At 36.0% G+C, this 26000-nt stretch overlaps 2 protein-coding genes across 2 annotated transcripts; both read left to right on the top strand.

Annotated features, from left to right (window-relative positions):
- Positions 1 to 250: 250 nt before the first annotated feature.
- On the top strand, positions 251 to 9305 carry LOC112054037 (lactase/phlorizin hydrolase). The gene is made up of 9 exons (XM_024093683.2): positions 251 to 940; positions 1402 to 1710; positions 2395 to 2633; positions 3308 to 3451; positions 5428 to 5564; positions 5900 to 6564; positions 7096 to 7404; positions 7920 to 8158; positions 9143 to 9305. Exons 1-9 carry the CDS (start codon positions 251 to 253, stop codon positions 9276 to 9278), a joined length of 2868 nt encoding a protein of 955 aa, XP_023949451.2. The 3' UTR covers positions 9279 to 9305.
- Positions 9306 to 13609: 4304 nt separating this feature from the next.
- On the top strand, positions 13610 to 24773 carry LOC112054047 (lactase/phlorizin hydrolase-like). Its single transcript, XM_052891162.1, has 12 exons — positions 13610 to 13638; positions 13736 to 13872; positions 14213 to 14877; positions 15167 to 15475; positions 16431 to 16669; positions 17748 to 17888; positions 17974 to 18033; positions 21391 to 21527; positions 21873 to 22537; positions 22649 to 22957; positions 23619 to 23857; positions 24605 to 24773. The coding sequence occupies exons 1-12, from the start codon at positions 13610 to 13612 to the stop codon at positions 24744 to 24746; spliced, it is 3072 nt and encodes a 1023-aa protein (XP_052747122.1). The 3' UTR covers positions 24747 to 24773.
- Positions 24774 to 26000: the final 1227 nt, after the last annotated feature.

Here is a 26000-nt window from a genome sequence, read left to right as displayed (position 1 = left end):
CTTAATACCTAGTTGTCAAAGCATAAGTAGACACTAAATTAATATATTTCATAAATACATTACAGTGTAGTGTTAATAAGAGTTGAAGTTGCGTATCTTGGTGCGGGATCTCGGTGTAAAGTGCGTAAATTTCCTCATGGATTCACATTTGGGACAGCCACCTCTGCTTATCAAATAGAAGGGGCTTGGAACGTAGATGGTAAGATTAATACTTAAGCAATGTATTTGAAATTAACTAATACTTTGAATAATGATTATTCGTATCCACATTTTAGGTAAATCCGAAAGTATTTGGGATCGTCTGACGCATACGCGATCGCATTTAATCATCGATGGTTCGAATGGCGATATTGCAGATAACTCCTATTACATGTATAAAACGGATGTGCAAATATTGAGACAGTTGGGTGTTGACTTCTATAGATTCTCAGTTTCGTGGACCAGAATACTTCCCACGAGTTTCCCAGATAAGATCAACAAAGCAGGAGTAGCGTATTACAATAAATTAATTGATGAACTTCTGAAATACAACATCAAACCTGTGCTTACAATATTCCACTGGGATTTGCCACAGAAGCTTCAAGAACTGGGAGGTTGGGCAAACCCTTACATTATAGACTGGTATGCGGATTACGCGAGGATTTTATTCAAGTTGTTTGGAGATCGTGTGAAGTACTGGGTGACGATAAATGAACCACATCAAACTTGTTACTACGCATATGGTGATACTATTTTAGCTCCAGCTCTGAATATTAAAGGAGTTGCCGAGTACCTCTGCGCAAAGAACTTGCTTTTAGCCCACGCTAAAGCTTATCACATATACGATAAAATATTTCGGCCCAAACAGAAAGGAATAATTTTTATCGCATTAAGTGCTATGTGGTATGAACCTTTGTTTAGAAATCAACCTGAGGCAGCCCGGGATGCTAATTATTTTGAAGTACGTAAAACGATTTTTAAAATTATGCATGTACTTTTGTCCGCGGCTTCGCCCGCGCAACACGGTTTAGGTTTGTTTTGATTTAGTTTGTTCACATTAAATTATTTTATTATTCGTTTGTATCATAGAACCTATACCAATTTTGCAGAGTATTCACACAAATTTCCATCCCGTATTTTAGGGGCTGGGGGAAGATTTCCAAAAAAAACAACAGGTATTTTTCGTTGGTAACAAAGAGTCTGTGTACCGATTTTTAGCTTCCATGTTTTTAATAAAAACAATATTCCTTCCCCAATCAGCCCTGGGCACTAAAGACTATGTTAGAAGTGGGTACTAAATACATAGTCTATCAGGCTGTCATCTTTGGCTGTTGAGGTGTTATCTTTGTAGAGTAGTAAGTTTAAATGATTATAATTAAGGTTTTTATATAGGTTAATGGTTAATTTATAATACTGTTTCAGTGGGAACAATATTCACATCCAATATTCTCGAAGACGGGCGATTTTCCTCCGGCGATGAAGAAACGGATTGCAGCTAGGAGCGCAGAGCAAGGATTTCCAAAGTCCAGGCTCCCTGAATTCACACCAAGTGAAATTGAACTCTTAAAAGGCAGCTCTGACTTTTTTGGACTAAATCATTATTCCACTAGATATGTGTACAGAAATAATACAGTAAATAAACAATATGAATCTCCTTCTTATGACGACGATCTTGCAGTCCACTATTATGAACCGCCCGAATGGAACATTGGCCGATCGAAGTTTACAAAGGTATTTAACATTGGAATTGATAGACGTAGGGGCACCCCCAGGGGATCATTCAGCCGCTGAGTGTCAAATTTAACCTCTATTTGTTTGAGAATTTGACACTCAGCGAGTGAATGATCGTCTGGGGGTGCTCCTACTACGTCTATGAATTCCATTGTAAGTATATAAGTAATACACATACATTTTCGGCTATACCCAATGGCGTAGCTAGGAGCATGGCGGTGCAATGCCCCGGGTCCCTCAACTTCAGGGGGCCCTCTATTTCGAAAACGAAAAAGATCTGATGAAAATTTTTACTTTATATAACATAACCACTTTAGATGGAAGTGGGGCCCCATTTTTTTTTATTTGCATTAGGGCCCTTGGTGACCTAGCTACGCCACTGGCTGTACCTATCAGTTATTTACATAAATTTGGGAAATTACTGAACGAAATTTTTATATAGGTCCTGGTTTGAAGTTTACTCTACAACATATATTATATACCATCTATATACCTAGCCTCTGCCGCGGTGAAAAATACTTATCCGAAGAAAACCAAATTCCACTTGAACAAGGTCGTACATGTCGTAATTATTATATTCAACTTGCATGCGATTTCGTCCGCATGGAATTTTGTTTTATATACGTAACGAAAATTTTCCTACTTCTTGGTAATTAAGACTCAAAAATTAAACATAAATTACAGTTTGTTCCATGGGGATTCTACAAATTACTAACATACATAAGAAAGGAGTACGACAACCCGCCCGTGTACATTGCTGAAAATGGGTTTTCCACGCTCGGCGGTCTGAACGATGGCGACCGTGTCTTATATTACACGGAGTACTTGTCTGCCATGTTGGATGCCATGGAGGAAGGCTCTGATGTCAGAGCATACACAGCCTGGAGTCTTATGGATAACTTTGAGTGGTCAAGGGGATACAAGTAAGTTTATAGAAAGTTACCATACCCATGTTGTGATTCTTCTGTTAAATGTTTGTTCAAATGTTTATAAAAAAATGCACACTTATAATTGCAACTGTAAATATATTAATTTAGTTAGTACACTAAGAGGAAAGATTTGATTGTTTGTTTGTTTGCATTGAATAGGCTACGAAACTACTGAACCGATTTGAAAAAATCTTTCACTATTGGTAAGCTACACTATCCCCAAATGCTATAGGCTGTATTTTATCCTACTTATTCCTACGGGAAAGGAAACTACGTGGGTGAAATAAAGAGGATAGATTTGATTGTTTGTTTGTTTGCATTGAATTTTTCTTCGAAACTACTGAACCGATATGAAAAATTATTCCACCGTTGGGAAGCTACACTATCCCCGGATACTACGAGTATAGGCAATATTGTATCTCCGTATTTCTACGGGAACGGGAAAAACGCGGGTGAAACCGCATGTTGTCTACTAGTAAATAAATATACACAAATTATTATTATTTTTTTAACTAACTCCAACTAGTCGGGAAAGATTGTGCTAGGAGTGGGTACGACAATAGACCAACAGGGTGAGGATTGAACCACCACCCCTCGGTGATGAGTCCAACCGCTCTTACCGTTGAGTCATTGAGGCTATATTTATGTGTCTTTATGTTGCTTTTCAGGGAAAAGTTCGGTCTATACGAAGTGGACTACAGCTCGCCGAACCGCACACGCACGCCGCGCAAGTCCGCTCACTTGCTGAGCGGTATATTCCACACACATTTACTGTACCGGTGCCGGGCTCCGGGAGCGTCCCCACAGCAGTAGAGAGACGAATATCTTAGTAATACATGGATTCACCGTGCGGGTGCTGGATCCATCGTGTGGTACAGAGAAAAACTCCGAGCAAAGTCCAGGACTTGTGAGCTGGATGTAGCGTTAAGTAATGAACCAGTCAATCCAAAATGACTGATTCAAAATGTGATTCTATCCTTATTTGGGGGCCCACCATAACCTGTTATAAAACTATCATGATATAGGTAATTTTTTTTAGCAAGTACCTACATAATACTTGCTAAAAAAAATTACCTATATCATGATAGACGTAGTAGCATTTAATCAGGCAAAAGTTGTCAGTCAAAATAGTCGATATGTAAAAGTAAGTCTTAAGACATATTATGCTTCTGTACGAAGTAAGTGTATTTTTATTTTGCTAAAAAATAATTATCCTATACAAATAGCTGTAGGCTGTTATTGTTCACTCAATCAAAATGTTAGGTACAAGCTACTTCTTTTATAAGAAAGATGTGTGTTGTGGTCAAATTACCTTGGCAGTTTTAAAGGGCGATTATATAAATTCGCTGATTAATTGGAACGAACATCGTTAACGCTAACGCGTGGAGCGTTTATTCAGTTTATGTTTGTGATACCTTAATTGTCAATAAAGTTAAAGGCTGTTTAATTTCAATATAAGTTTCTGTATAAAAGTTGCAGTTTCTGTTTCGTAGTTTTAATTTCACTGTTATACCTACCTACCTGATTTAGCTACAACACATCTTAGTTGTTAAAACATAAATAAAATATTATTTTCAGTACCATAACATCTTCCTATCAATCATAAAAGCAAATCAGGCACGTTGAAGAGAAATTATAAACATTCAAATATATTTGTGAACTTTTCTCTTGGTTATTTACATTTTGTGAAGCATGCACATTGGTTTTTTAAGCTATAAAAAAAGCTAAAAGCAGATGAATTTCAATTCAGCCCTAATGTTTTATTTATTTTCTGTAAGTCTACAAAGCCCTTTAGGACGTAATTATATAATTACTAGCAAACCCGGTCAAGCTTCGCTTTGACTTATGTGCACTTCTTCCCTACCCCTTACCCCTACCCTACCCTACCCCTACTCTACCCCTACACTTCACGAGTTTTGCGCTTAGCAACACATTTCATACATTCATATATATCTATACTAATATTATAAAGCTGAAGAGTTAGTTTGTTTGATTGAACGCGCTAATCTCAGGAAATACTGGTCCGATTTGAAAAATTCTTTCACTGTTAGATAGCCCATTTATCGAGAAAGGCTATAGGCTATACCACCAATTCCAATTCAACCAATTCTCCGTACTTACCAGTGTATAGTAGGTACTCATACTAACTAAAGCTTAGCTCACTTTAAGAAAGTTTCGCTTGACCGTTAGATCAGGAGTCAGATACAGAAGGCAGTATCCTTAAGGCGACGCTTATTTGAGATTCGTAAATTAACCTGTGCCATTGCCTATGTTTACCTTGTTTATAACAACAAAAAAATTTTAAATAATTTTATTTCAAAAAAACGCACATATACTATTTTAAAACGTGTAATATCGCGTTAAATAAAATGTAGTTAAACGAAAATCCATTGTCCTAAAATAAAAAAAAAACATCTGTTATGTAGGCTCTATTAACCCTAATTCCACAAGTGTCTCGCGAACATGACAAATTTGAGATTCATTCGTTAATCCATTGATCTATTAAACAGTCTATAACAAATATACGTACGTACGTACGTATGTGTTATTATAATACCAAGAATTTTTGACCACATTTAACATTCTACGTCCGTGCACAATTGTATCAATACACAACAGTGTTAAAATTAAATTTAAGTAATAAATATCTTACAAAATGTCATTAATTCGATTATTATTTGTGACGTAAGTAAAAACACTAATATACTCGCATCTACTTAAAATTCAGTCATTTATTCGAAATATATTTTTTTTAATGTTATTAAATTTATTATTTTATTACCTACAGTTTTTGTTTCAAAGTATTAATATCACAATGCAGTATGGAACCTGAACATAAATGTCAAGTGCGAAAATTTCCTAAAGGATTTCTTTTCGGGGCCGCTACATCGTCCTACCAAATAGAAGGAGCGTGGGATGCCGACGGTAATAATTATGTCATTTTTTACTATCAACATCGACATCATACATACATACTAATTTATAAATTAATAAAATATTTGGGTTACTAAAATATCTACTTAGCTTCATCTCTTTAGGGCTTACACTTTGGATTTTGAAAGAAAAAAAAATATTATTGTTTTTGTCTATTAACCTGTTTGTCTGGGATGACACTCGTAGGATCAATTGCTGTAACTACCAGTATTTTAATGACTACTATGCCACTTACTCGTAACCTTTATAATAATTCAAATTCAGAAAACAAAAAACTATGCAAACTAATACTTTTTGAATAAAATATTTCTTTGATTTACCAACAGGAAAAACTGAAAGTATTTGGGATCACATGACTCATACGCGGCCAGACTTGATTAGTGACGGATCGACTGGAGACATTGCTGTCAACTCATACTATTTGTACAAGAGAGATGTGGAGATGTTAAGAGAGTTAGGTGTTGACTTCTACAGGTTCTCACTTTCTTGGACAAGAATACTGCCTACCAGCTTCCCAGATAAAATTAACGAAGCCGGAGTAGCATATTACAACAACTTGATAGATGAATTACTTAAAAACAATATCGAACCCATGGTCACTATATTCCATTGGGATTTGCCCCAAAGACTCCAAGAACTCGGCGGTTGGGTGAACCCTCACATTGTAGATTGGTTTGGTGATTATGCACGAACTGTATTCACATTGTTCGGAGATCGAGTCAAGTATTGGATCACTATAAACGAGCCGCATGCTGTCTGCCATTATTCGTACGGTCACACGTTCTTAGCTCCTGCGTTAGATTTCAAGGGAGTGCCTGAATATATTTGCGCTAAAAATTTGCTTTTGGCACACGCAACAGCGTATCATATATACGACCAAGATTTTAGACCAAAGCAAAAAGGAATAATATTTATTTCGTTTAGCGCTCAATGGTATGAACCCTTGACAGAAAGTGACGCCGAAGTGGCCGATGAAGCAAATCAATTTGAGGTATGTACAACTAGGTGGACCGAGGACAATAAGCTGGTTGCAGGGAGCTGCTGGATGCTGGCGGCTCGAGACCGTTGTGTTTGGAAGTCCATCCAAGAGGCTATACCTCTTGGATGGACTTCCAAACACAATGCTGATAGACTTCCACAGCTGGACCTATGCCCAGCTAATGATACCGGCTGATAATGATAATGATGATGTAAAATAAACGATTAGATTATTAGTTACTAGTGTAGGTAGTATTAGTATTCCCTTTTAACCAAGAACTGTTGTAAACACCATTATCCCCACCATTATTATCTTCAAAAACTGCTAATTAATTATTCGAATGAAAAAAAAATAAAAGAACATTTATTTTATTATTTGTCTGGATTGTGTTAATGATCCTTGTTGGGCAGTAATTTTTTTTCCGACAAATTTGACCGGGCTATAAAAAGTTTCGAGCATTGTTGTAGGATAGGTTTGTGACTCTCTCTGCTCGCGCGAGACCAATTTCAAATTATCTGACAATATAAATAAATTTGGTTTCAGCGAAAACAATATACTGACCCGATATTTTCAAAAACTGGTGACTTTCCACCGGCAATGAAAAGACGAATAGCCGCAAGAAGCGCTGAACAAGGATTTTTCAGATCCAGACTGCCTGAATTGACGCAAGATGAAATTGAATTTATCCGAGGAAGTTCGGATATTTTCGGATTGAATCACTATTTTTCCAATTATGTAAACAGAAATGATTCTGTTAATGGGTACTATGAATCTCCTTCATTCAAAGACGACCTGGCGGTGTTTTATACCACGTTACCAGAATGGAATCTTGGTGACTCGGACTTTATGAAGGTAGGGTAAAATAAATCTATACTAATATTATAAACCTGAAGAGTTCGTTTGTTTGTTTGTTTGATTGAACGCGAAAATCTCAGGAAATACTGGCCCGACTTGAAAAAATTTTTCAGTGTTAGATAGCCCATTTATCGAGGAATACTATAGGCTATATATTAATCCCGTATTTCCACGGGAACGGGAACCACGCGGGTGAAATCGCGCGCTGTCAGCTATTAATACATACGTCTCATTTATGTTATTTTATATCAGACACCTCATAACACAATTTTTGAGTGTAAAGAATTATATACTTAGTATGAATTAAATATCACGGGTTAGACGTAATGTATTAATACTCTGTTATGATACTCATAAAATCCGTAAAAATTTCTATGTAATTAATTGAGTAAGATTTTTGAATTTTTGTCAATGACCTCTATGATTTTCGTCCACATTTATGTACTGTTGTTTATTAGATTAATTAAGACCTTAATAGGTAAAAAGTATGTCTATTTTCCATGGCATTACAGTGTGTTCCATGGGGATTTTACAAGTTGTTAACACACATAAGGAAGGACTACGGAAACCCAACGGTTTTCATCACTGAAAATGGTTTTCCGACCCGCGGCGGCTTGAACGACGACGTCCGTATCACTTACTACACAGAGTACATGTCCGCCATGTTGGACGCTATGGAGGAAGGTTCTGATGTGCGAGCTTACACCGCGTGGAGTTTAATGGATAACTATGAATGGTCGAGAGGATACATGTATGTACGAATTTTAAACGCCTTTAAAGCTTTAACAGCCTACTAAGAGTATAGGGCCAGGGATCTCAGCTACCAAAATATCAGATAAAGTTGAATTTTGGTTATGACGTGGGAGAGCCTAGAAAAACTTAACTTAAATTTTTCGACCATGATTTCCTATAGGTATCCAATTTTCGCCATCGTAAAGTAAGGGTTGAATTCAGATTTTGTATAATAATTCGGTTGTCCGTTAAGATACGAACATTATTTTTTTTTTATTCTTTACAAGTTAGCCCTAGACTACAATCTCACCTGATGGTAAGTGATGATGCAGTCTAAGATGGAAGCGGGCTAACTTGTTAGGAGGAGTATGAAAATCCACACTCCTTTCGGTTTCTACACGGCATCGTACCGGAACGCTAAATCGCTTGGCGGTACGCCTTTGCCGGTAGGGTGGTAACTAGCCACGGCCGAAGCCTCCCACCAGCCTGACCTGGACCAATTAAGAAAACCTCAATCTTGTTGCTCTTTTTAAGGTTTATAATTAAGGTTCTTAACAGTTTTGAGATATCGATCGAAAAAATTAAAAAAGTAGGTAATGAAATTTTTCTTTTGCTATTTTCTGGTGATAGATATGGAAAAATGTGTATTACGTGATGTGCATTATATGATGTGGGAGGAGCTCACGTCTAACCACGTATAACCAAAACTCAGCTTTGTGGCTTAATTTGCATTTCTAAGCCTCATTTTCTGACATAACGACTGTAGCAATAGCTATATTTCATTTATTCATTACATAGGTGGAACATTATCGTACATCACAATGTAAGGTAGGCAGACACACATGTAGCGCAGGAAGGTTATTTGTGAACCATAGGGTTTTTCGACTACGGTAGGCGTTATACATACAAACTGTAAATGGTAACATTCCTTCTCCAATACAGATTTACAATGAGTTCTCAGGGTAGGTAGTGCATTTTTGAATCTATGGATAATATATTTCAGTGAAAAGTTCGGTCTGTACGAAGTGGACTACAGCTCTCGGCAGCTCACACGCACGCCGCGCAAGTCCGCCTACTTCATGAAGGAAGTCTTCCGAACACACGAGCTGAGGCGTTGCAATAACACACAAATACCTTAACTTTAATTTCAACCACCTACCTTTTTAAGTGAAAAAGTATTAATCAATATAATTAAAATTTAAGTGTCTGTCTTTTATTTACACGATACCGAAACAGAAACAAGCTTTTTAAAATTTTAATGGAAGAGGTTATTAAAATTTATGGTTAATATTTGCACACTATTAATTTAGTTGAATGTTGTAAAAATCAATAATTCTTGCAAATAAACAATTATTATTATAATTATTATTACTATGCTTCTTTTTATCCAGAAAAATCTATAGGTTCACCGGGATTTGTGAAAAATTTAAATTCATGATTCAAAAAATTTGGAAACATCAAACGAATTTTCGATCTGATTTTAATAGCATAGATAGACTTATCGTATGAAAATCTAAACATGACATGCCGAACAACATATCTGCCGAAATTCTATACTGACCTTATTTTTAACCGACTTCCAAAAAGGAGGAGGTTCTACGTTCGGCTGTATGTATGTTTTTTTTTTTTTTTTTTTTTTTATGTATGTCCAGCGATAATTCCGTCATTTGTAGACCGATTTTGAAAATTCTTTTTTTGTTTTGAAGGGTTTGGTTCCAGGGTGGTCCCATTTTTTTCATGTCAGGATCTGATGATGGCATCCTGGAGAAATCGAGAGGAACTTTCGAAAATTGTAGGGACAACTAGTGCGTTTGTTCGTGTTTCCATAAAGTATTTTAAACCACTACACTTTTATGAAGGTCTGGAGTTGGTCTGATGATGGAGCCGAATCACAGACGATGGAACTCGTCAACGATTTACAGCAGGTACCTTCTGTTTGGGCTTGATTTATTTGTATTGATGAGAACTTTCCACCTAGATGGGTTGTGACTGTATTAAGGGTCTGATGATGATGACGAGGGACAGTTATGAGAACTCCTCAACGGTTCACAGTAGCTACCTTGTGTTTGGACTTGATAAATTTGTATTGATGAGAACTTTCCACCTAGATGGGTTGTGACTGTATTCGGGGTCTGGTGATGAAGACGAAGGATAGTTAAGGGAACTCCTCGACGGTTCACAGTAGCTACCTTGTGTTTGGACTTGATAAATTTTATATTGATGAGAACTTTCCAACTATATAGATTGTGACTGCATAGGGTGTCTGGTGATGAAGACGGAGGACAGTCACCTTTCACGTTTTTCTGAATATTCATATTACGTGTGGATAAAGGGGGAGTGAAATTTTGTGTATGAGTTAGGGTAGTATTTTTAAAATTGGAATTGTAGGACTTAGATACTTATCATAAGAAAATAACGTTTCAACTAATTGCTTATTAATTTTTGTTCACACTCAGTAGGTGTGCTAACACTAAAAATTAAAAAATAAAAATTTTAATAAAAAAATTCAACCGACTTCCAACACAAAAATTAACCTAAACTAAAAAGCAACTTTGAATTTTTTTATTAAAATTTTTATAAAGCCTTGAAATAACATTTGCATGTACTGTTGTCTTAGGTGTTCTTAATGATGAAGTTAAACTAACTCTAAAAGATGATGGCCATTGAGATTGAAGTCAATTGATAGAAGAAAGAAAGAAGAAATATGAGCAAAGTTTTATTAAATGAATATTCATACCTTCCTTCCACGCGTAATATCGCTTTAAAGATATTGTTACAACAGGTGTGCTATAAATTTTACAATGTGACAAAATATACATTATATAATTATGTGCATTGTACCAAAAATAATTATGTGCATTGTCTGAAATTTAATAAATAACAAAGTTATGAAGTAACTAATATTAAAAAAAAAAACATACGCGTCGAATTGAGAATCTCCTCCTTTTTTTGAAGTCGATTAAAAACCATTATAACTTGTATTGGGCACTATATATATTTTGATATATTTGTAATTTATTATTAAATCACATTTACGAGTAACTACATCTATGTATAAAAACTATTTTATTTAAATATATTATATTTTATATTTAAGAGAACAAATACATGTTACAAAAATAATTAGTTATATTATATTTAATTAAGTTGAAGAGATACCAAAAAATAAAAAAATAAGTTTACCAATGAACATCGATTAGGATGAATTTTACATCGCCTAAATCTGTAGACATAATTTTATATTTTATTTTCTTTTATTTTTATAATAAGTTTTCGTTAGGTTAGTTACGTGTAATTTAGTTAAATATTATTGTATTTAGTTAGTGTAAATAATTGTATAAGCAAAATTTATTGTATTAAATAAAGTTTATATAATTTCTAAAAAAAAGTTGAAAATATAATTATGCTTTTACGAGTTAGCACAAGATGTTCTAAATGGAAAATGTATTTTTTTCTTACAGTTACGTTTTATGCCGCCAATATTTTTAGAGAAAATGGGATAAGCGTGGTGGGGGTAAGCTCCATATCCCCTACTCCTATAAAGAGAGTGCTAGGCTCTGTAGTAAGGCATTTTAATTTAAAATAGCATCATGATCATCCTTAATAGCCTATTTTAAATGAAGAATGTTCACTATTTTCAAATATTAGCTTTCTGTATTCTCCGTTGAAAATAAAAAAAAAACTCGTGAAAGCATTATTTTGATACGTTAATTAGTTCTCAAGATATGGAATTCAAAAGTGAACGCGCGGCGACAGCCCGCGTTTAATGTGCGTGACGTCATTGTACAACACTTACACGGCCCATTCAGGCAATTTCGTATTTCTGTCTTATCTACTGACGAACTAATGGTTAGCCATTAGTCAAAGAGTAAATTAATATAAGGGCCATTAGTTCGTAAATACGTAATTGACTGAACGGGCCGGGCAATTGTTGTACGATGACGTCACGTACAATATCGCGACTGTTAGCGGGAGTCGATATTTATGCGAACTTGAATGCATGTAAAATATACTATGAATTTATGATGTGATGAAAAATGTCATATTAATTTAGACAAGAAAGATGGATACTGCGAAAATTCGAGTGATTTTTGAATACGAGTTCCGACGCAGAACTAACGCGGCAGAAACAGCCCGCAATATCAATGCTGCGTTTGGAGAGGGGTCTACTAATGAACGCACCGTGCGATTTTGGGTTAAACGCTTTCGTGATGGAAATTTCGACTTAAAGAATGAGCCACGAGGAAGACCGCCCACACAGGTGAATAGCGATGAATTAAGAGAGATAGTGGAAGCCGATACTAGTCAAACTACCCAGGAATTAGCGGCATGGTTTAACCTTTTAAACCTTTTTTGTTACCTTACCCACAATATTGACTCACTTGCGTCAAATCAATAAAATAAAAAAATACCAAAAATGGGTGCCTCATGATTTGACTGATCTGCAGAAAGAAACGCGTGTTGAAACTTGTGTTGCCTTGTTGTGTGTTGAAATTGTAACATGTGATGAAAAGTGGATTCTTTATGATAACCGGAAAAGAAAAATGCAATGGCTGACCCCAGGTCAAATGCCACAACAGTGTCCTAAAGCAAAACTTACCAATAAAAAGGTAAAGGTAACTGTTTGGTGGTCTCAGCATGGTGTTATTCACTAAAGTTTTCTCCGATCTGGTCAAGCAATAACGGCAGATATCTATTGTGCCGAACTCCGAACCATGTTGACAAAACTAGCAGTTAAACAGCCCCGACTCATGAATCGATCTTCACCATTATTGCTCCACGACAACGCGAGACCTCACACAGCACGAGAAACCATTTTAACCCTTCAGGAACTGCAGTTAGAAACTATTCGTCATCCTCCGTATTCACCAGACCTTGCTCCAACAGACTACCATTTTTTTCGTGATTTGGACTATTATCTACGTGACAAGAAGTTTTCTTCCCAGGAGGCAGTACAAAATGCTTTCACACAGTTTGTGCAGTCTAGATCGTCGGAGTTCTATCTAAAAGGCATTAATGACCTTTCCATTAGATGGCAGCAATGTATAGATAATAATGGCAACTATTTTGATTAAATAAATTTGTTAAAAATTAAAAAATAAACAATTTAGATTTTCAGTACAAATCGGCAATTTCATACTTTAACCCCTAATATTATATAATTAAAGATATGTGTCGACAAAAATTGCTCGTTTGAATATATGCAGTCACGGGTTAAATTTTTGTAAAATTCATTTATTTCATAATTTACATTTATTTATTTTATTTATAATAATGAAAGGTGTTTTATGATACGAACAAAGAACTTAATGGTCGGTTTGTAATCAGGAGAACTTAAATATAACAAATATTTAACTGAAAATATTATAATAGCAGCATTTTTTCCACATTTTGCATTCTGCATCCGTATACAATTGTATCAACACGCTTATGAACAAAAGTTAAATTTGAACGATAAAAATTAAACAAAATGGCATTAATTAGAGCAGTATTTATGACGTAAGTTGGTTATACCAACAATTAATAACTAAAAAAATAAAAAAATATTCGAAAATAATTTGCAATATAACATTTTGGTTTTTTACGTTTTTTACAGATTTTGTTTCAAAGTTTTAATTTCACAATGCAATATGGAACCTCAACCAAAATGTCAGGTGCGAAAATTTCCTAAAGGATTTATTTTTGGGACCGCTACATCGTCCTATCAAATAGAAGGAGCTTGGGATGCCGACGGTAGGTAACCACAATCATCATCATCATCATTGCACGCATATTAAATCATTTTACGACTTGAGCTATTGATTTTCAACTGAACATATAATTATTGTCTTGTGACTTGTTTATCTCGGATGCTACAAGTAATATCAACTAAGAGAGAATTATGTAACTTAAAGCTATTTTTAGTCAATTTATGCATATTTGAATAGTTACATTTTATTGTACGAGTAGGTTAGAATTGACAATAAAATCTTCAAAATGTAACTTAGATATATTAATTCAATTTTGAAATAAAAAATTGTATGCAAACGAACTCTTTAAAAAAAACACAGTATTTCTTTTCTATAACGCACAGGAAAAACCGAAAACATTTGGGATCACATGACTCATACGCGACCAGACTTGATTAAAGACGGTACCGCTGGAGACATTGCTGACAACTCATATTATTTGTACAAGAGAGATGTGGAGATGTTAAGAGAGCTAGGTGTTGACTTCTACAGGTTCTCACTTTCGTGGTCAAGAATACTGCCTACCAGCTTCCCAGATAAAATTAACGAAGCCGGAGTAGCATATTACAACAACTTGATAAATGAATTACTTAAGAACAACATCGAACCCATGGTCACAATATTCCATTGGGACTTGCCCCAGAGACTCCAAGAACTCGGTGGGTGGGCGAACCCCAACATTGTAGATTGGTATGCAGACTATGCACGAACTGTATTCACATTGTTTGGAGATCGAGTCAAGTATTGGATCACTATAAACGAACCACATGCAGTGTGCCATTATTCGTACGGAGACACGTTCTTAGCTCCTGCCTTAGGTTTCAAGGGAGTACCTGAATATCTGTGCGCTAAAAATTTGCTTGTAGCACACGCAACAGCGTATCACATATACGACCAAGATTTTAGACCAAAGCAAAAAGGAATAATATTTATTTCGTTAAGCGCTCAATGGTATGAACCCTTGACAGAAAGTGACACCGAAGTGGCCGACGAAGCAAACCAATTTGAGGTATGTACGAGTAAAAAAACAATTATAAGTTAATATTTCATATGACTAAAAGTACTATTCCGCTACTCTGTGCGAAAAAAATATTCATTTCCGTTCTATAATAAACTTCAGAATAACGCCTGCTTCTATTCTAACAGCGATAAGGCAAAGCAACGTTTGTACTTGTACTTTGATATAATCTTAGTTTATTCCAAGCATTGATGTAGATTAGGTTTCTATATGCCCTATATTAATAGCGTGGAGCCAGCATAAAATATGTGACATTTATGTATACCTAACTTGGTTTCAGTGGAAACAATATTCTGACCCAATATTTTCAAAAACTGGCGACTTTCCACCTGCGATGAAAAGACGAATAGCAGCAAGGAGCGCTGAGCAAGGATTTTTCAGATCCAGGCTGCCTGAATTCACGCAAGACGAAATTGAATTAATTCGAGGAAGTTCGGACATTTTCGGATTGAATCATTATTTTAGTAATTATGTAAACAGAAATGATTCTGTTTATGGGTACTATGAATCTCCTTCATTCAAAGATGATCTAGGGGTCTTTTATACCGTGTTACCAGAATGGAACCTTGGCGAATCAGACTACATGAAGGTAGGGTAAATAGTAAATACTAATGACTTAAATATTAATGAGTTAATACTCTTGGTCGCTGACTATGGGCCTTATTACAAATTTCAAAGTCACTCAGCTGGCGATGGAGCGAGCTGTGCTTGGAGTTTCTCTGCGTGATCGAATCAGGAATGAGGAGATCCGCAGACGAACCAAAGTCACTGATATAGCTCAGCGAGTCGCAAAGCTGCAGTGGCAAAGGGCAGGCCTCATAGTTCGAAGAGCAGATGTACGTCGCAAGGTGCGAAGGGGCGACCCCGCACCGGAAAGCGCAGTGTTGGTTGGATGCTGGCGGCTCGAGACCGTTATGCTTGGCGGTCCATGCAAGAGGCCTATGTCCAGCCGTGGACGTCTATCGGCTGATAAGGTAATACTCATAAGATCAATAAAATACATCATCAATAGGTACGAGTACATCGATACATCATCAATCTATACTTAATAAAATCTCTGGATCTACTAAACCCTGTTTTGAAAATTCTTTTACCATTAGTAATCCACATTATTCTCACGGGATTCATATTCCCGTGAGAATAACGCGGGTGAAACTGATAGTCATAAATGCAATAATTAAAGTGTCTATCTGTTAATAAAATAGCTGTGTTGTCTCAAGTGCTTAGGTTCTTTCATTTTGTTTGTCCGGGCTTTGGCTGAACTGAACCGATTTTAATGAGATTTTCAGTGCAAATTTGTGGAGGCTAGGTACTCTTATTAATGCGGAAAAATAAAAATCGGAAATAATATCGGAAAAACGGCAAAGCCGTAACAATTTCGACGTATTTATAAACAACTTTAATAAAAAAGAGGAAGTTCTCAACTTGATTGGTTAAATCTGCATCCTTATTTCACAACACATTTCATGTTGTTTGTTAGGTTAGGTCATCAAATCTTAGTAGGTATTTCCATGGTTACATTTCCATGTGACTCGGCATTACAGAATGTTCCATGGGGATTTTACAAGTTGTTAACACACATAAGGAAGGACTACGGAAACCCAACGGTTTTCATCACTGAAAATGGTTTTCCGACCCGCGGCGGCTTGAACGACGACGTCCGTATCACTTACTATACAGAGTACATGTCCGCCATGTTGGACGCTATGGAGGAAGGCGCTGATGTGCGAGCTTACACCGCGTGGAGTTTAATGGATAACTATGAATGGTCGAGTGGATACATGTATGTATAACATAACAATCTTAATATATATAAATTACTAGCGGACCCGGTCAAGCTTAGTTTTGACATAAGTGCACTTATTCTCTATCCCTACTCTACCCCTACCCTACCCCTACTCTACCCCTACCCTACCCCTACCGCTTGACTCTTAAACGTTTGTATGGGAAATAGAAAAGGGCAGTTTTTAGGGTTTTCCCGGAAGTTATTTGATTTTTTCTCACCTTTTAAACCTTCCCTATACCTCCACGAACATTTCAAGACCAAGATAAGATAAATCCGTTAAGCCGTTCTCGAGTATTAGCGATACTAACGAACAGCAATTAATTTTTATATATATAGATGTGTTACAATGTTTATCCTAGCTGACTAATATTTAACTACGATAGGAGCTTGGGCTTACAAAGTTACTCCATATGACCTAAGATAAAACGGCATAACTACTTAATTCAAATAAGAAGGTACTTTTATCTTAGTATGGATTTATGATGCGGGTGCCGAGGCTAGAAGTCAGACGGGAAGTCTGTCTGTCTGTTGGTCTGTTACCTTTTCACGGCTGAACCGCTGAACCGATCAAGATGAATTTTGGTATAATAGTAATGGGACTTTGGAGAAAAACATAGTTTGAAAGTTTGTATAGAGTTATTGATATTCATTTTAGAGTTTTAAAAATTTGTTCATAAATCATGAAAAAATACGAGATATAATGTGATTCATGAATTTACGTGGATGAAGTTGTGGGCGTTTTAATTAAATCAAAAGATGTGTGATGATGAAACATGGTCATAACTCAGCGCGTACTACGCTAGTCAAGCAGAGCCCGGGACTTCTGAGTTGGGCTTAGCATTAAGGAGCACTCACTTTATCTTCGTAGAGCATTTTTTAATAGGCGCATGTAGCTCAGGTGGACTGAGGACATCAAGCGGATTGCAGGGAGCCGCTGGATGCTAGCGGCTCGAGACCGTTATGCTTGGAGGTCCATGCAAGTGGCCTGTCTACAGCAGTGGACGTCCATCGGCTGATAATGATGATGATGATGATGTAGCGCAGGAGGGTTATATATGAACATATTTGGTTTCAGTGAAAAGTTCGGTCTGTACGAAGTGGACTACAGCTCTCCGCAGCTCACACGCACGCCACGCAAGTCCGCCTACTTCATCAAGGAAATCTTCCGAACACACAAGCTGAGGCGTTGCAATAACACACAAATACCATGCCATTAAAATTGATTTTATTTTATTTTAACTACTTACCCTTTCTATTAGAAAATAATACAATAAGAAACTTAAAGTAACTTATCTTAATAGCTGTAAAAATCATGCTACAGTCACATATCTTTACTCTGCTACAGTGAAATGGTGGCCAATGTAAGGCTACATGCAGCATCTCCACGTTTAACACCCAGGCTGATGCCTTTGCGCAATAAATGAGGTAGCACTTCCGTCACCACAAGGGCCTAACTACTAGTAGTTCCCCTACTAGTAGTTAGGAATGTGTTTTGGCGTTTGATGTATAGATTAAGGCATATAATAAATAAAGTTAAAAATAAGGTTGAAGTTTTTCATACAGTCTTGATTCTAGAGACTAAGATGGCCGAACCTTTATGAAGGGTCTCTCATTTTGATATAAACCGTTTCTCTGTGATCTGGAAATTACTCTGCATGCAAAAATGGATGCTAAATGGATTGGTTAGGTAAAGTTCGATCGGTGAATGATCACCTAATATTTTCATCAAAGTTGTATAGTAAAGTTCAACGCACATTATTTGAAAACTTTACTGGCATTATAGCAAAGCAAGCTAGGAAAAAGCTGTCATAGCTGTCATAAAGTGGGTTCGGATCCAGTCCGGGGCATGCACCTCCAACTTTTCAGTTGTGTGCATTTTAAGAAATCAAATATCACGTGCCTCAAGCGGTAAAGGAAAAACATCGTGAGAAAACCTGCATACCTGAGAGATTTCTTTTATCAGTCTTAAATTGAAATAATTTAACTTAAATGTAAGATACCAAAACGATTTTCTTGCTATCCAGAATAGGCCTCCCCAAGAATTTGTCGGATTGTGCAGTTATGTACTTCTCTTCTCTTCACATTTCTGCTGTTCTTCTAACATCGTCCTCCGCTGTCTGCCTTTCTTTCTTTTATTTTATAATTATTGTCTTATATCACTAGATCATCTTTAGATCATCTCTAGATCATTTATTAACCGACTTCAAAAAGGAGGAGGTTCTCAATTCGGTCGGTATTTTTTTTTTTTTTTTTTTTTTATGTATGTACACCGATTACTCAAAGACGCCTGGACCGATTTCAAAAATTCTTTTTTTGTTTGAAACGGTATAGTCCCCATTTGGTCCCATTGCCATCATGACAAGATCTGATGATGGGATCCTGGAGAAATTGAGGGGAACTTTCGAAAATTATATAGGTGTCTAGTGTGTTCGTAAACTTTTCCATTTAGTACTTTTAAGCACTACAATTTCATGAAGGTTTAAAATCGATCTGATGATGGAGCCATAAAACAGACGAGGGAACTCCTTGGCGATTTACAGCAGTTACCTTGTGTTTGGCCTTGTTTAATTCGTATTGCTGAGAACTTTTTACCTAGATGAGTTGTGTCTGTTATTATGGGTCTGATGATGAAGACCAAGGTCAATGAAGGGAACCCCTTGACGGTTTACGGTAGCTACCTTGTGCTTGGGATTGATTAATTTGTATTGCTGAGAATTTTGTACCAAGATGGGTTGTGACTGTCATTAGGGGTCTGATGTATTCGTTTGAGATGAAATTTTACACTAAAAATTGAAAAATAATAAAAATTTTAATAAAAAAAATACAACCGACTTCAAAACCTAAAAACGTACCCACTAAACTAAAAAGCGAAAAATAACATCATAATATGTTCTACCTGCTGATCAGTATGAAGTCGGTGCTTAGCCGGTGTTGTCTTAATTTAAGCCATTTCTGACAGGACCACATGAAACAACACTGTCTGCAAAATCTAAATCTATAAGATATGCTCACATGGCTTGAATTAATACATCACCGGCTTAGCACCGACTTCATACTGATCAGCAGGTAGAACATATTATGATGTTATTTTTCGCTTTTTAGTTTAGTGGGTACGTTTTTAGGTTTTGAAGTCGGTTGTATTTTTTTTATTAAAATTTTTATCTTTTTAGGATTCCGTAGTCAAGACGGAACCCATACAGTTTCGCCATGTTCGTCTGTCTGTCCTTCTGCGGTTAAGCTCAGAGTTTATTAGTAGTAGAAAGCTGTAATTAAGTATGCATATGTATTTGTATATTAGGAACGCCGAAAAAGTTTAAAATATAATCTAGAAAAATATTTTAGAGTACCTACTTCCCCTACCTACCTCGTTTATCACATTGTCTATTTTCTCCATTTACCTATTTCTGCTAATTCCACCCCTATGTAACAAATTGTCAATTATCAAAATAGTAAACCAATTTATTTGTTGAGAACACAACTAAACCAAAGAGTCCTAAGAGATATGAATACGGGGCATCCTCTTACCCTTCATTAATAGGTTGAAATATTTAAGAATTCTTAATTATTAATTCAACTAAACACATTCATGTTTTACTAGTGGACCCGGTCAAGCTTCGCATTGACTTATGTGCACTTCTTCCGTATCCCTACCCTAGACTACCCTACTCCTACCCCTAACCTAACCCTACCATAGCTTACCTTATACCATACCCTACACCTACCCTACCCTATCCCTACCCTACCCCTAACCTACCCCTACCCTACCCCAACCCTAATTGACTAAGTACATAAATAATCCAATAAAACGTTAATTGTTTATACTTAATTATTTTTTACATGTTGTTAATGTATTTCACTAATAGATAATGTACACTTATCCATAAGTGTTTCGTGGACAAGACACCTTTTTCAGTTCGTTGACATTTACATAAAATCGTAATTAATATAGATAAAACTGCCTTTTTACAGACGTATTATGTAAAGAAGCGGTTTTATCTACCCCTGCATAATTAAGAGCCCAATGTCAATTGCAAATACCTCCACATGCAAATTGTTATTTTTTATTCAATTAACTGTGCCTTATGTCCAAACAAAATACTTTTATGTGCGTAAATCCTGTAAGCTGTCATTGTGAATATTCTGTGGCTATAAGTACTTAATTTCTTTTGCTCTTAAAATTTAAAAGTACATAATTAAAAAATAGGTGAAAATTAAGAAAAATAGTTATTTTATCGCGTGGGTAAATTCAATGTGTGTATGTAATTCTTTAAATTGTCAGCTATAAATAAGTAATCGTTTTCTATAAATGATATTTACAAGAATTTTTTATTTCTAAAATAAAGCAAAAATATAAAATGAAATAAGCATAGTCACGGGATTCAAACTCGTCAATTTATTTAACACTTCTAATATCTTACAATGTAAAGCCATTTTATGTTATTAACAAAGTAGTAATCGCATTAGTAATTAATTAGAACAAGGTAATAAGAGATAAACCTATAAGCGACGTTATATTATTAGCAAAAATAATTCTACATTTTAGTCTACATAAAACCTGAATTGTATCAATACTTGAAAGTACTACACTCAAATGTGAATTTCAAAAATACAATATGTCTTTAAATCGAGCAATATTTACAACGTAAGTAATAAGAATTTGTATTAAATCTAAAAATATTATACTTAGTACCTATGTAATAGTGTTTGATCTGTTTCAGGTTTTGCCTTATAGTTTTAATTTCGCAATGTAGTACACAACCTCGTCAAAAATGTCAAGTGCGAAAGTTTCCTAAGGAATTTATTTTTGGGACCGCCACTTCTTCCTATCAAATAGAAGGGGCATGGAAGGCAGACGGTAATATATCATCGTAATCATCATCTTAAACGGGCTACAGACCTTCAAGTTTACAGTTAAAACTGCAGGTTAGTAGCCCGCATTACATACAAATTAATCTATTGAAATAATCTTTACAATATCCACTTGATGTATTACAGAAACATCCTTTCTTTACTTACTTGTTTTATTTGAATGATATTCACTTCGGTTCAACTGAAAATGTTTTCAATGCTCAAACTGGGCCGTTTTTTCCCAGGAGAAATAATTTGAAATCAAAAATTCAAAGCGAGTTTTCAGGAAACCAATGTGGATAGCGGTATACAGTTTTTAAAATTCATAGGTTTTTTTAATAACTTTTTTTAGGGAAATCTGAAAATATTTGGGATCGCATGACTCATACACGGCCAGAATTGATTAGAGACGGTTCAAATGGTGATATTGCCGACAACTCACACAATTTGTACAAGAGAGATGTGGAGATGTTAAGAGAGTTAGGTGTTGACTTCTACAGGTTTTCCCTTTCTTGGACAAGGATACTACCTACCAGCTTCCCAGATAAAATTAACAAAGCCGGGGTAGCATATTACAATAACCTGATAAATGAATTGCTTAAGTACAATATACAACCTATGGTCACAATTTACCATTGGGATTTGCCACAGAAACTCCAAGAACTCGGTGGGTGGGCGAACCCCAACATTGTAGATTGGTATGCAGATTATGCACGAACTGTATTCACTTTGTTTGGTGATCGAGTCAAGTATTGGATCACTATAAACGAGCCTCATGCAGTGTGCCATTATTCGTACGGTGACACGTTCTTAGCTCCTGCATTAGATATTAAGGGAGTTCCAGAATACTTATGTGCAAAAAATTTGCTTGTGGCACACGCAACAGCTTATCACATATACGACAAAGAATTTAGATCAAAACAACAAGGGAAAATTTTTATTTCGTTTAGCGCTCAATGGTATGAACCCTTGACAAAAAGGGACACCAAGGCGGCCGATGAAGCAAATCAATTTGAGGTATGTTTAGTAACCACAATATGAAACAAGTCACAGTATATTAAGAAATATACGCATTAGTTGAAATTTAACAAGTTTTAATATCTAAACGCATTAATATCACCGTTTCAGTGGGCGCAATATACTCATCCAATATATTCAAAAACTGGCGACTTTCCACCGGCGATGAAAAGACGAATAGCAGCAAGGAGCGCTGAACAAGGGTTTCCCAGATCCAGACTGCCAGAATTCACGCAAGACGAAATTGAATTCATTCGAGGAAGTTCTGATATATTCGGCTTAAATCACTATTTTACTAATTATGCAAATAGAAATGAATCTGTTTATGGGTATTACGAATCTCCTTCATTTCAAGATGATTTAGCCGTGTTTTACAGCGTGTTACCAGAGTGGACCATTGGCGAGTCAGACTACATCAAGGTATGGTTAAATTAGTGATAGCGAATCCTTAGATATCATTTAATCACTAATATTAAACACTAATTATCACTAATTCCAAAAACTGTATATAACAATGTAAATTTAAAACATTTGCTGCCTGTAGCTTCTAGCGTGAATTGAAATTGTACTATGTATCTCATCATATGTATATCATCTTTTTACATTTTCATTCTGCTGAAGATCGACCAGAATTTGCGGAATGATGATGAACTCTAAGATGGAAGTGGGTTAACTTGTTAAGTATGTGTGGACTGATTGCGAACACTTGACACCGGTGAAGAACTTTAGAAATTATAACCTATATAAATTGATAACAATATATCAATTCTGTCAACTACATCGACATTATCAACCTATGCTATTTACACGCTTTATATTTTAAAACAATCATCATTAACGACCCATGTTCGGTTCACTGTTGAGCATGAATCGCCTTTCAGAATGGGTGGGAATTTCAGGGTTAAGCATAGAGGCATATGTAGATAATTAAGAAAATTCTTATAAGTATTATATTATAGCAGTTATCTTGACGATGTTTTCCATTTCCGTTTGAGACAAGTGATATTAAAACAGTATTACTAGACATTAACTTCATAATATTATTTAAATGTCAATTATGTATGTATGTATGTAATTTCAGTTTGTGCCATGGGGATTTTACAAGTTATTAACACAAATAAGGAAGGATTACGGCAACCCGCCTATTTTTATAACTGAAAACGGTTTTGCGACCCGCGGCGGCTTGAACGACGACGACCGCGTACTTTACTACACAGAGTATATGTCCGCCATGTTGGACGCCATGGAGGAAGGCTCTGATGTTCGAGCGTACACTCCTTGGAGTCTAATGGACAACTATGAATGGTCTAGCGGATACATGTATGTACTGAAATTTGTATTTATCCACACTGAGGAAAGGAGAGGAGATATTATTTCTGCGAAATAACCATTAGGAAAGGAAAGGATTTTTAGAAAAATCAACTTAAAAGGATGGAATAGACGAGGAGTTTGTTCTCACTTGACTGTCGACAATATTTTCTTTGCCATCAGTTAATAATGCGGTGGAAGGTTGAACTATTCTAGTGACAATGTAAACACTACTGAAAAATCCACAGGAAAGCAATTTCGTTTACATAAATGACTTTCTTAGTTCTGCACTGATTTTTATGAAAATTCATTAATTGTTTTAGCGGACTCAGAAGTGATTACAAAAATAAGAAAACTAATGTCGAACAAAGGTTATGATTCACAACACTAGTCAGGACAACTTAATTAACAAATCAAACTGTAACCAAAATGAGACCCTAGAATGGCAGAGAATGACCTTGAGTGAAGTCACGCACTTTTGAACGATGTGTGTAGGGATATAGGCGCCTTTGACAGATATCTAACACTCCCCTTTTTCACTCAAGCCACTCTCCCCGCCTATCCCAAGTAACCCATAAAATTACACAACAAGAGATGTGGACGGCTCGAACGCCACGAGTACCGCAAATCGTTGCAACGTAGCGATAACATTTGTTTTGTTTATTCTTTTAATTGTTTTACTCATTACAATCTTGGGCAGTGGCACATGCAGCGCAGGAGGGTTATATGTATATGTGATATGAACACGTTTGGTTTCAGTGAAAAGTTCGGGCTATACGAAGTGGACTACAGCTCTCCGCAGCTCACACGCACGCCGCGCAAGTCCGCTTACCTCATGAAGGAAATATTCCGAACACACGCGCTGAGGCGTTGCAATAACACACAATTATATGGATTTTAAAAATAAATATTTTTCAAATTAAATTGTTTTAGGGCTATTTATTTTATTTTATTTTACTCTACCCTACCCTTAACCTACCCTACCCTACTCCTACCTAACCCTTACCCGAACCCTACCCTACCCCTACCCTATCCTACCCTACCCCCACCCTAAGTAAAGTTTGTGTGGTTGTAGGGGTAATCTCTGGATCTACAGAAACGCGAAGATAGATGTATGATGTGCTTATAAAGCACTTTTTTTTAGGTAAATAAGGTAAAAAGGTATTTGTCATTATGGTCTAAGATCCGTTATCAAAAATATATACCCTCATCTGTTATCCAATTGTGATTAGAAATAAATGATAGATAATATTTACCTTGACTCATTATTGCACATAGGTTGCCTAGTTAAATCGTGACCAAACAATGAAAAAGACTACAGCTCGCCGCAGCTCACACGCACGCCGCGCAAGTCCGCCTACTTCATCAAGGAAATCTTCCGAACACACGAGCTGAGGCGTTGCAATAACACACAAATACCATGCCATTAAAATTTATTTTATTTTATTTTAACTACTTATCCTTTTTATTGAAAAGTAATACAATAAGAAACTTAAACTAACTTATCTTAATAGCTGTAAAAATCATGCTACAGTCACATATCTTTACTCTGCTACAGTGAAATGGTGGCCAATGTAAGGCTACATGCAGCATCTCCACGTTTAACACCCAGGCTGATGCCTTTGCGCAATAAATGAGGTAGCACTTCCGTCACCACAAGGGCCTAACTACTAGTAGTTCCCCTACTAGTAGTTAGGAATATGTTTTGGCGTTTGATGTATAGATATAAGGCATATAATAAATAAAGTTAAAAATAAGGTTGAAGTTTTTCATACAGTCTTGATTCCAGAGACTAACATGGCCGAACCTTTATGAAGGGTCTCTCATCTTGATATAAACCGTTTCTCTGTGATCTGGAAATTACTCTGCATGCAAAAATGGATGCTAAATGGATTGGTTAGGTAAAGTTCTATCGGTGAATGATCACCTAATATTTTCATCAAAGTTGTATAGTAAAGTACAACGCACATTATTTGAAAACTTTACTGGCATTATAGCAAAGCAAGCAAGGAAAAAGCTGTCATAGCTGTCATAAAGTGGGTTCGGATCCAGTCCGGGGCATGCACCTCCAACTTTTCAGTTGTGTGCATTTTAAGAAATCAAATGTCACGTGCCTCAAGCGGTGAAGGAAAAACATCGTGAGAATACCTGCATA

Source organism: Bicyclus anynana, chromosome 3, assembly GCF_947172395.1.
Source record: "Bicyclus anynana chromosome 3, ilBicAnyn1.1, whole genome shotgun sequence".
Taxonomy (NCBI): Eukaryota; Metazoa; Arthropoda; class Insecta; order Lepidoptera; family Nymphalidae; genus Bicyclus; species Bicyclus anynana.
The sequence above is the reverse complement of the archived record's forward strand: the minus strand, read 5'-3'. Positions and strand labels throughout refer to the sequence as shown.